The 11739-nt window shown below is 50.3% G+C and overlaps 1 protein-coding gene across 1 annotated transcript; it reads left to right on the forward strand.

Moving 5' to 3' along the window:
- The first annotated feature begins 802 nt into the window (after positions 1–802).
- Positions 803–9937, forward strand: Nrn1 (neuritin 1). The gene is made up of 3 exons (XM_042687150.1): positions 803–1028; positions 5471–5615; positions 8728–9937. Exons 1-3 carry the CDS (start codon positions 974–976, stop codon positions 8954–8956), a joined length of 429 nt encoding a protein of 142 aa, XP_042543084.1. The 5' UTR covers positions 803–973; the 3' UTR covers positions 8957–9937.
- Positions 9938–11739: the final 1802 nt, after the last annotated feature.

The raw sequence follows: 11739 nt of genomic DNA on the forward strand, positions 1-11739 counted from the left end.
GGCAGACCAAACACGCCTCTCTTGGGCCTGGACGTGTGCGAGTTGTGTGTGTGTGTGTGTGTGTGTGTGTGTGAGAGAGAGAGAGAGAGAGAGAGAGAGAGAGAGAGAGAGAGAGAGAGAGAGAGAGAGAGAGAGAGAGAGAGAGGGCGCGCGCCCGGCGCGCGCAATGGGGGCCCGGGCTGTGTACTCACGCGCTCCAGGCAGCGTCAAGTGCTCAGCTACCGGGCTGGAGAAAAAGAGGGTAGGCAAGTGCGGGGCGTCCACAGACCGAAGGGGGCTTTTGAATTAGTAGAATCGGTTTTGCTGTTTTCCATTTTCGTCCCGAGCTCCTTTAAACCTGGCTGCCTCGTAGGAAAGGGGCTGGATTCGCTGCCGTGCTGGGGGAGGAGGGGGAGCAGGTTGAAACAATCGAGTGGGCGCGCCAGGACTCCCCGGCTCCAGGCGGGGAGGGGAGGGGGAGCCCCGGTTCTGCGCAGGGAGGGGGCGGAGTTGGGGGCCCCCAAGAACAGGAGGAGGCGGGGGTGGCCGTAGAGGTGGATAAGTGTTCAGCCCCGGGAGGCGAGATAGCGTTCGGATCGCACATTAATTGGAGATATCTGATTAATTCCAGCGTCTGATGACTATAAATGGCGATTCTCTACCAAGGTGTCTATATTAAAAAAAATCATTCCGTGTCATCCCCCACGTCAGGCCTGCTCGTGGGCGTGAGGCAGTGCTTCCTCCGCCCCCTCCTAATGGAGTGAACCATTCCCAGCTCTTCCCCCCCCCAGCCTCTCTCTCTTTCTCTCTCACTCTCTCTCTTTCTGTCTCTTCCCCAATCCCTCTCTTTCTCTCCTCCCTCTGCCTTCCCCGTGCATAAAGTCGCGGTCGTCCTCGGAACTTGTTGGCAATGCCTATTTTTCAGCTTTCCCCCGCGTTCTCTAAACTAACTATTTAAAGGTCTGCGGCCGCAAATGGTTTGACTAAACGTAGGATGGGACTTAAGTTGAACGGCAGATATATTTCACTGATCCTCGCGGTGCAAATAGGTAAGTGGCCGCCGGACCCTGCTCTCGGCGGGTGGCTGGAGATAGCCAGCCGGGTTCAGAAGCGGGAAGGGTCGGGCTGGCCCGCAGCGGCCCCAGGGTGCGGAGAACCCTGCTGCAAACCTCAGAGGGTGGGAGGCACTGGTTCCTGGGGACTCCAGCGTCCCGGTTTGATTTTCCTGAAGAAGGAGACTACAGGCGTTCTTCAGGAAGTGTGTGCAACCAGCTATTTTTCCAAAGAGGGGTTTCCCCCCATTTTCCCCCCGACGCACACATTCATTTTTCTTTCCCTCTCTGGTGTTAGACCAGGTTCGTTGCGCGCCGGGGCATTAGCCCCTGCGATACTGCAAGATATTATTTGGAAGGGTCGAAAGGTGACTGCAGGAACAAGATGGCTAGGCAGCTAGGACTGGAAAGTTATTGTGCAGAAAGCACAGATATTCCAGTGCTCCACTCAAACTGCTGCATTTAGAACTTTGTCATTCTCCCGCCCCCTCCCCCCCAAATCCGCAGCCTTTGCACTCCGCGCCGCGGACCAGGCTGAGAAGCAAATCCAAAACCCAGATCGGGAGCCGCCGACCACCTATTTTATTATGCTTGCCATTGAGGAGTATGCATTCAGTCATATATACGTGGATACACTTTTTAGGCTCTGTTACTTTGCAGACCGGCATCTGTACTCGTGTGTGTGTGTGTGTGTGTGTGTGTGTGTGTGTGTGTGTGTGTGTGTGTAGGAAATGGTTAAGCAGGGTTTGCAATGTTTGTTATTTTGTTCACTTAGGGTGAATTGTGGACTGATTTCTTTATTTCCCATTTTATGTTAAGGAATGTTGAGCCTCAGAGACACTGTCAGCGGGTTTTTTAAAGTTCATCTACATTTTTTTTCCTATTCAGAATACAGAAAACGTTGTAGGAGGAAGTACTAGAAAAGCCCCTTCTCTGAAGCCGGGTCAGAACATTAATTAACAGTAGCCTAAAAGTGAAAGTGAAGCAGGTTATTAATAGAATGGGCAAGAGAAAAAAATAGAAACTGTTCAAACGGGTTTTCTGGAGATGAAGGAAAGTGTTAGCTCCTATCATTTTGGGCTGTCGTGTTTGCTCTTATCTTGTAGGGAGGGAGTTGAGGAATTGATCTGGGCTAAGAGGGAAGCATACCATTTTTCTTCAAAAGAAATGTGAAGGGAATAGGGTTTGGAGGTCTCAACACTAAAAGATTGCTTGCATTAGGGTCTTATGCATTTAATGACATGTTGAAGGGATGATTTTTTTGCAGAAAAATTATAAGGGGGGGTGTTGATCTTTTCCTTCAACTCTAATGAGTTAACTCTGGATCTGGTTGCTTTGGATGTCTAACATTTTCAAAGAACTGCAATAAAGAGTATTCCTATGGCACTGAATCCCTTTTCCATGTTGGAAGTGAGGGTGGCATTTTGTAATTAGTCTGCAAATTTTTAGGCAGCAAGAGACAGCGGTGGCTTTTGAGATATGGATTTTAACCAGAGATACAGGACTCAGTTTTCCAAAGGGAAATAACCTTACTTTGAAGAGTGAAATAACAACAACAACAAAAAAAGACAGAGGTTGTGCATGAAGGATGTGCTTTAAACATATGAACTTAGTCAAAATGATCTCTCTTTTTTGTTGTTTGTATTTTTTTGGCTGGGGGTTTTAGCTATGGAATTGAAAAGAAGCCTATTTGTTCCCAAATGTCTGCCCTTTTCTCCACCAGAGCCTTGGTCTTTACTAATTCATGGCTGGAAGCTGTCCCAAATTACTGACACTTGGCAAGAAAAGCGGGGGTTGGGGAGAGGCGGGGAAGTGGAGAGGGTAGTGAACGAATGAAGATGCAGCGGGAGGAAGTTGGGAATGAATGAGACGTGGAACGAATGAATGGATGAACGAATAGAAACCGCACGAAACTGGGAGAAGGAAGGCAGACAGGCTGCCCGCCCCGCGGCTTGCAGCAAGGACAGGGAGAGGAGTTAGGGCTTCCAGCTGCTCTGCCGGAAAGCACGCGTCTGCAAAATCCGTCCCGCGCACTCGCTCAGGCCTCCCAGCACAAGCAACGGCCCAAGGACTTACAGTTGCAAAATTCAGAAATTTTCATGACTCCTTATTTTACACATGCACTCACTCACACATGCGCGGTGTGCAGTCTTCCCAGTGACGCCTGGAAAGATAATGTGACAGAAGCGCTTTCTTTCTCCCCCGGCAAGCCCTAAATCTCCTTTCGAAGGAAAAAAAATAAAATAGTACATCCAGGGGCTTCTTTTTTCAACACCGAATTTTGAGGGCAGAGGTAAGGGATGAAAAGAGTTCAGGGCAGGGGAGAGTGGTATGCATTTCGTGTGTTTCTTCGCTGCAAAATTGATAGGAATACTCATATCATGCGTTATAGAGCAAGTTTTCATCTTGACCCAGTTCTATTCGAACGAAGATTTATTCCTAAAATGCTATGTCCGTGCTTGACTCTCTGTCACAGCAGTCGCGGGGGTAGTTGTGCGTGTGTGTGTTGTGTGTATGTGTTGTGCGTGTGTGTGTTGTGTGTGTATGTGTGTGTGTGTGTGTGTGCAACGGAAATCAGGAAGTTTAGGAAGGCTTATGGATTTGCCCCCGCTGAGGTCGAAGTTAACCTTGGTCGCCTTTCCCCAGTGCTTCCCGTTCCGGATTAGAAAGCTGGAGACCCGCCTAGCTCTTCCTGCAGCAATCTGCAAACGGCGCGCGCGCGCGCTCCGGGGCTGCAGCGCTTCGGTCACCTTCCCCTGGTCTGCATCCCTCGGGGCATTCGGCGTCAGATGGCTGCGTGGGGTCGTAGAAGGGATGGTGGGGAGGGGGCGGGAGGCTGTTTGGCCCTACCAGTGGCATTCATACAGGAACTTCGGTGGACACTGGCACTGCGGAGAAAAAGGCCTGAGCCCAGCCAGAATCCCCAGATAGGAAGGCCGATTCAATTCTAAGATTCAATCAACACCCTTTCCCGGTCCCTACAACGTAGATTTGCTTTCCTCTTTTACCCTCCCGGGCATCTCGGGTATTTTGGGCTGATATTTACACAAAGTCTAGCCAGGTTGGTTGGCCTCAGGGCGGAAAGGAAAGACGACCGCCCTGTGCCTGAGGATCTGGAACCCATCTCCACCTAGTCTAGCGCTTTGGGGTCTAGTGTCCCAAGTTTTCCCACTCCTCCTCCTGCGCCCCCACCCACCCTCCCTCTGGCTGAAGCCAGGAGCTCTCGAGGCCTGGAACACTGAGACACCGAGGTTGGCTTTAGCAGTCTAGCTTCAATCTGGAAAAGGAAAGAAATGCCTGGTCCCTGGGTTGGTGTGACAAGGGATCTTTCCTGGAATGTTAAGAGGGTGGGAAGAGATGGACAGCTGAAAAAGAGGTGGAGGGAAGCATGGGCCCCAGGCTCCTGGAGGTGATCAGGGGTCAGAATCAGAGATACATCAGCGGTCCCAGCTGGCCATTGGCCCTGACCACCTGGGATTAATCATTACCACAGCTAGGTTAGGTGTCCTCTGGCCAGTCGGACATAGTGATATGCTTTCAGGGGTCACACTTGAGACAGACTCCAGGGTGGGCAATCCATTTATTATATTTTGTTATATGTTATATATATAGTTATATTTTATATATTATTTTATGTTATATATAGTTGTATATTATAACAATATAAATAACAACAATATTGTTATAGATATTATATATATATATATATATATGTATATCAACCCATTTGGATGACAGTAGCTTCCAAAAACTTTATTCGTGGCTGGGATATAGCTCAGTGGTAAAGAGCTTCCCTAGTAAGGTACAATGTCCTGGGTTTGATTCCCCAGTACCAAAAAAGAAAAGGCAAAAAAAAGTGTTTTATAAAAAACAAACAAAAACTATATTCATCCGTTGACTCAGCAGTGTGTGTTGAATCCAGGAAGGGGGCGGGGGGGTTGGGAGCTATTCACTGGGCGGCTTCGCATTGGGTTCCGCTGGGTGACCTCACACCTAGCCACCATTTCCCCACACCCTGATGCCTAGACCCTCTGTCACCTCAGAAATGGAAGATCACACTGCGAGAGACGTGACACGGCTTGCTGGGGAAGTGTTAGGAGACGAAGGAGGGAGTGAGGAGAAAGAGAAAAATAAAAGAGATGAGGGAGGTGAGAAGAGGGGGGCGATGGAAACCAAAAAAGATAGCAAACGCCATCGGGGAGGGGGGAACAGGAGGAAAGGAATGGACTCTCTCCCACACACCCACACGCGTTCACACAAAAACAATCTGAACCACAGGCGTGCTTGGTGCTTATATGGCACTACAGGGCCAAATTGTTCCTACACTTTTCACCTGAATCGCCTAGAGGCTGGGCATTGCACTGATAGACAAAAGCTGTGTCGGTGGGGTGGTCAGGTGGGTCCCAACACTGCTGACCACTGTCTCCTCCTCCCTGCAGCTTACCTGGTGCAGGCCGTGAGAGCAGCAGGCAAGTGTGATGCAGTCTTTAAGGGCTTTTCGGACTGTTTGCTCAAACTGGGCGACAGCATGGCCAACTACCCACAGGGCCTGGACGACAAGACAAACATCAAGACCGTGTGCACGTAAGTATCCTTTTGGGTCCACTGAGTTTATCTTCTGGGGACTCTGCCCAGGTCAGAGTGCCTTGCACAAATCTGTGCAGTAGCCTTCGGGCTACCACCCTCCAGTCTATGGGCAGCTCTCTGGCCTGGGGAGGCCAACTCTGTGAAGAAAGAAACTGCACTGTTTAATGGGACTCCATTGTCATGGTGGGCTTGCAAGATCCTCTAGCCAGCAGCAAAGTCCCAGCCCTCCTGGGCCTCACAGACTCCCACAGAGAAGTACCCTTGGGTTCTGGGAGTGAATGGTGGAGCTGGACTTCCTGCTACTAGTTAGTATCCCATTCTGTAAAATCTTCACTGTGAGACAATCTTCTTGCTTTGTTTTCTTGTGAATGTGTGCCAGTACTCTGGACAGTTGGTTTGGATTTGAGGCATTTGGAGATTTACCTAAAGGGAAAGTAACTTTCCATCCATGTCGGGTGGGTGATACAACACCCCTCAAAATTACACCACAAAATGCAAGCAACAGGCAAGCTTACTCAAATCTCCCTTCCTGTTCCTGAAAGGCTAAAAACAATATAATGTATCTGAGGAGTTTGCCCAAGAAGAGAATATCAAGGATGTCCAGTGACCATCTCTGCACAGTGGATAGCCCATTTGTGTGCTCCAGGAATTGATCACAGGTTGCTACCCACTTGTTTATCATTACCCCTTCTGTATGTGCATGACATCCCCAAGATTCAGACCCAAAGAGAGAGGACTTTAAGGGCAGGCCCAGTCATGTTTTCTAAGTGATTGCCTAGAAAGCTTGCTTGCACTAGCAAATGAGTTATTCATCAAAAGTCTACTGAGGTAGACCCTCCACAAATTAGCTACTGCAGACCTTAGAAATGCCCTCCCATTCCCTGCAGCATACTTTTCTTTTCTTTTTCAAAACCAGCTGTATTTTCGTAGCCCTACAGTAGCCCTTATAATAAAGCCAAAGTAAGAAGTGTCTCCTGTTTCCAGGAGACCATTTTCCATACCACCCTTTGTATACTGTGTTGGCCTTCTCTTCCTAACTAGCAGGAGAGGATGTATTTAAATTATGACTAAATCAGTGAGGAGGTCATCTTCCTGCATCCTTTCCTAAAGCCCTCTAGGAGCCACAGCAGCCAAGTGACTGTACCTTCCTCTTGGGAATGGAACAAAAGCCACTTAATTCCAAATGTCTGGTGAGAGGTAAGAATGATTCTATAAGGCAGAGCAAGGTTACACATCACTGACTGGAACTGGTTATTCCAAACTGTTTCAGTTTTTTTTAGCAGGACTTTGGTCCTGGAAAACAGGGAAATGTGGAGGGCCCCTCCCTGAGGCTGCAGGCCACAGCCGGATCAAGCCCCAATAAATTGGTGGTCCTGATTGTTCAATTCCAGGATGGAGCTGACCTCTCCCAGCCCAGGTGAATATCTGTTCTACACCACTTCCATCTTTCAGGAAAGTGCTTTCCCTAAGAGGGGGTGCATAAAGCAAAGAGCAGTTTCTACAGCCCACAGAAGATGCAACTTCATAAGGACTGTGCAGAGGTGTCCCTCAGCCTCTTGGTGTTTCTGAATCTTACTATTCATTACAAATTGTGGAACCTGGAAGACCTGTCTGGGTCCCTCAGTCCTTATAAATTAGAGATTCAGGAGGTCATTAAAAAAAAAACAACTTGAAATTTAGGCAATCCAACATGTACTTGTAATTTCACTGGATGGGATATATGTGGAAACAAGGATGAATCAAACATAGTGCCTGTCTTCAGCAAGCTTACAGTCCAGGTGAGCAAGCGCAAGGGAGAGAGAAATGCATCTAAATTGCCCTTAGGGCCGCTGTAGTGACCTGTCAGGCTGGGGGTGGGGGGTGAGGGTGTGTGAAGTGAGAGCCAGAAACCGACTCGCCGAGACGCAAAGATCGACTCAGCCCTGAAAGGAGACAGCGCCCCAGGAATCGATCACGGTTTGGGATTATATTTAGTCTTGAGATCTATTTTGAGTTTCCAGAAGAAAGGGGGAATTTTTTTTTTTTTTTAAAGGACAGTTGGATGAAGGTTGTGGGGGCGTGGCTAGGATCTGACACCCGGAGGAGGAAGTGCTGATTTACACGCGTGACTCCAGGAAGTGACCGGAGGAGGGGAGAACAGGAGGTGGGGAGAACAAGGGCTGGCCAGGGATAGGCACCATGCCCGCCTTGGAATCCCGGTCTGGGGAAGTGGGCGCTAGTGGGAGCCCAGACCACCTGGGGACCAAACCAAGACTGGAGAGGAGAGGAAGCACCCAGCGCGCAGGGGGCCCCCCCGGAACCGAGGTTGGCAAAGCCAGAGAAGCCTTACCCAGCTGGCCGCAGGTGTCCGGGGACGAGCACTCGCCGACCCGGTGACTTTCCAGACGCAATCTGAGCCGCGAGACTGTGCTGAGCGAGGCTCCGGAGGGTCTCGGAGGACCCCGGCCAGGGAAGACGCGGAGGAAGAGGAAATGGGGAACGAAAGGGAGGAAAACAAGGAAAGAACGGGGGCACGAGGAGACTCTGGAAACAAAAGGAAGGTGTGGGGTGGGTGGAGGGAGCGAAATGAGGGTGAAAGCGAGAGTCCCGCCGAGAGAAGGAGGGGGACAGAAGGGGCGAGGGGGAGGAGAATGTGAAACTCCGGGAGGGGGACCAGCGCTCGGAGCGTGTAACCAACCCATCTTGCAAGCTAAGAGGCATTAATGGGCGGCTGCTTGCAAGGCTTAGCGCTGTTTTCCTAGCTTTCCCCGAGGAGAGCGAGCAATCTGTTTGCGTGGGCCGAGGTACCAGCGGGACGCACTGGGGACGACTAGTCTCCCGGCTGCCAGCGGAAGGGGGGAGGGGGTTCCTGGCACTCCAAAGGGGGAAATCCACACAGGGCAAGAGGAGGCTTTTCTTCCTTGGACAGTGTTTCTGGGATGGGCATAGGTCCTGGAATCCCCGACCGAGTTGCGGCCCGGGCCACCGGGAGGTGGAGGCGAGGTAGGGAGGAGGCATCCTGGGAAGTTGGCGAGGCTGCGGGAGAAGCAGATGCCGGGGGCGCCGATCCCCGGTGCTCTGGAGCTCAAAGTGAATCTGCTTTTTCTGTTTTTGTTCTATTCCTCGCCAGATACTGGGAGGATTTCCACAGCTGCACGGTCACAGCCCTTACGGATTGCCAGGAAGGGGCGAAAGATATGTGGGATAAACTGAGAAAAGAATCCAAAAACCTCAACATTCAAGGCAGCTTATTCGAACTCTGCAGCAGCGGCAACGGGGCGGCGGGGCCCCTGCTCCCGGCCTTCTCCGTGCTCCTGGTGTCTCTCTCGGCAGCTTTAGCGACCTGGCTTTCCTTCTGAGCCCGGGGGCCAGCTCTACCCCCGCCCCCACCCTCCCCTGTCCCGCGCGCGCGCACCCACACTCACTCCATGCTCCCAGAAATCGAGAGGAAGATCCATTCGTTCTTTGGGGACGTTGTGATTCTCTGTGATGCTGAACACATTCATATAGGATTGTGGGAAACCTTGATTCTCTTTTTGATTTCGTTTGATTCCTTGTTTGATTTGTCAAATGGTACCCATCAGTAAGCAAGCAAGCAAGCACAGCCCAAATCGGACCTCAGATTTAGTCCGTCTTCACATTAAAGTAAGAAAACGGCAAACTCACCCCCATTTAAAAATTTTATTTTCTTAAATTTTTTTTTTGGCAAAAGAATCTCAGGAACGGCCCTGGGCCACCTACTTTATTAATCATGTTAATAACATGAAAAATGATGGGCTCCTCCTAGCACTAGGAAAAGCGAGGAGAGGAGAAGGCCAGGGGAATGGATTCAAAAGAGATGACCACGTGGGAAGCATATGGTGAATAATTCACTCTCACGTCTTTCTTCCACAGTACCTTGTTTTGATCATTTCCACTGCACATTTCTCCTCCAGATAACGTGAAAAGACAGATTGTGGACTTTGGGTTTGAAAGATAGGAGATAGAGAGAGGAAAGGAGTCGAGGCAACTCTGGCGTAGTGGTGGTTATCAGAAGATGATGCTAAGGTCACTGTTATTGTTGATGTATCTTTCAAGTCCACTGCCTTTATGTTCCCTCCTCTCTCTTGTTTTAGCTGTTACACATACAGTAATAACTGAATATCCAACGGTGTAGATCACAAGGGGGGCGTTCAATGTTAATCTAAAAATATAGTTTAAAAAGATTTTGACATAAAAAGAGCCTTGATTTTAAAAAAAAAGAGAGAGATGTAATTTAAAAAGTTTATTATAAATTAAATTCAGCAAAAAAATTTGCTACAAAGTATAGAGAAGTATAAAATAAAAGTTATTGTTTGAAATGGGGTGGTGTCGTTTTATTGTTGTCTACCAGGTTTCCTCCCGCCAACTTCGCAGAGACATAAAACGCAGGTGGTAAATGTACCTGTTCACTACTTCGATGGATGATTTGGTGTCTTTAATTCGACCCTCATCCCTGAGGAGAGTTCGGCACGTCTCCAAAATTGTGCCCACTGGAGGAAAAAGAGGTTATTTCGAAATTAAACCGTTATTGTAAAAGCAGAAATCCTTCCTGGGTGAGGAGTAGGAACTGGGCGTGCTTCCCAGCAAAGAAGGCGCTGCGCGGGGACAGCGTTGGCCGCCAGCTCACCGCCCCCGCCCCAGGTGGGTCTGCGTCTACACCAAGGTCCCTTGCAGGTCCGGCTTTAACAGCCTTTAGCCTTTTCCTCTGCGGTGGCCTGAGACAGCTTGCGGAGGAACCGCCATTAAGGGCTCCAGCTGAGGGGCCAAGAGGCTGTGTTCCCAGGCTGGGATCAGGTGAATCCTTTCATAATTAATAAGACAGCTCAGCCGAAATGGCGAGGAGACTGGGCCCTATTGATCTGCCAGTCTAGCTGTTTCCCCGTCTTCTATTTATAGGCTCCGCATGGCTTTACAGGGAAGTAAACATTTCAGAGTAAACACTGGCGGGGGCCACCCAGGTCCGGGGTCTGCTGGGGGCAAGGGAGGGAGGAGGGGGTAGGGAAACTTGAATTGGGTCAAAAGGTTCCTTGAAATCGAAATCTGATTTCCTGGAGCAGATAGGGGCGGGGGGGGGGGCAGCTGCAGGAGACTCCTCTCCCAGGTATGTGGAGGGGGGATGGAGGAAGAAAGATGGGGGGGGGGGAGAAGACCCAGGCGGCTGCAGCAGCTTTTGGTATCTTGAGCCCGCAACCCGCTGTGGGGAGGGTGTGCCAGGTTTCTGAAATGCAATGTGTAAACAATCGCTAGTGTAACAGTTCATAAATCAAACCCAGTGGGTCGCAGCCCAATCTGCATTCCCCCCACGGATTGATTCCGGCAACACATGCGTCCCGGCGCCCCAAGCGCTGGAGCTGCCGGGATTCTTAATGGCAGCATATATTAAGGCGTTCCGTTCACGCACGCGCCGCGCGCGCGCGCGCGCGGCCACTCCGGGGAATAGTTCCCCCCCCCCCCCATTACGATCCACCCCACCCCCTCCTTTGTGGATCCCGGCTTCTCAATCAAAACCACCGAAGACTCGCTCACCTGGGTGCTCACCCGCCCCGGAACGCGCGTTATTTTGTAAAACAGTTGGATTTTGTTCGTTTTCGTTGTCTATGGTTATTTTCGGTCTGGGAGTAAATGGGATGACTCTGAGCTCAACCCCTAGAATTCAAATGAAAATGTCTGGGCTGATTTTAAATACGAATCTATTGAGCGAGGGGGACGGGAATTCGGAGAGATTGGGAAGGTCTTCGCTGGTCATCCTTTTCTGTAATTGACGTGCCGCCTTCAAAAGAGTGTCTTTCCCACCGCAAGTTTGAGGGGCGAACCGGTGGGCACCACTGAGTCCCTTCTTTGTTGCAATAAAGCGCGTGCCGCAGTCTCCTTAGGCTCTGGGGAAAAGAGAAGTTGCTCCTCCCGCGGCTCCCCACCTGGAGGAAATCAATCTCACCCGATATTCAAGGGCTAAGGGAGGGGGAAAGAAGGGACCAGGGTCGGGACTGGGGCCTGGGCTTTCCCAAACTATGTTCTTCTCCAGAAACTCCCCAATCCTACAAGGATCCCATCCGTCTCAGAAGGTAGGCGCCCACCTACCTAGTCTTTCCAAAGGTATCCCAGATTGCCAGAGAAGTTTAAA

Source organism: Dipodomys spectabilis, unplaced genomic scaffold (genome assembly GCF_019054845.1).
Source record: "Dipodomys spectabilis isolate Male_0828 unplaced genomic scaffold, ASM1905484v1 ptg000104l, whole genome shotgun sequence".
Lineage (NCBI taxonomy): Eukaryota > Metazoa > Chordata > Mammalia > Rodentia > Heteromyidae > Dipodomys > Dipodomys spectabilis.

What these genes read in the sequence shown, in the direction of transcription:
- Nrn1 (XM_042687150.1), top strand. Translation starts at nt 974, where the DNA reads ATGGGACTTAAGTTGAACGGCAGATATATTTCACTGATCCTCGCGGTG. An exon ending in GATCCTCGCGGTGCAAATAG is followed by an intron (nt 1,029 to 5,470) that starts GTAAGTGGCCGC and finishes TCCTCCCTGCAG; the next exon opens with CTTACCTGGTGCAGGCCGTG. An exon ending in AACATCAAGACCGTGTGCAC is followed by an intron (nt 5,616 to 8,727) that starts GTAAGTATCCTT and finishes ATTCCTCGCCAG; the next exon opens with ATACTGGGAGGATTTCCACA.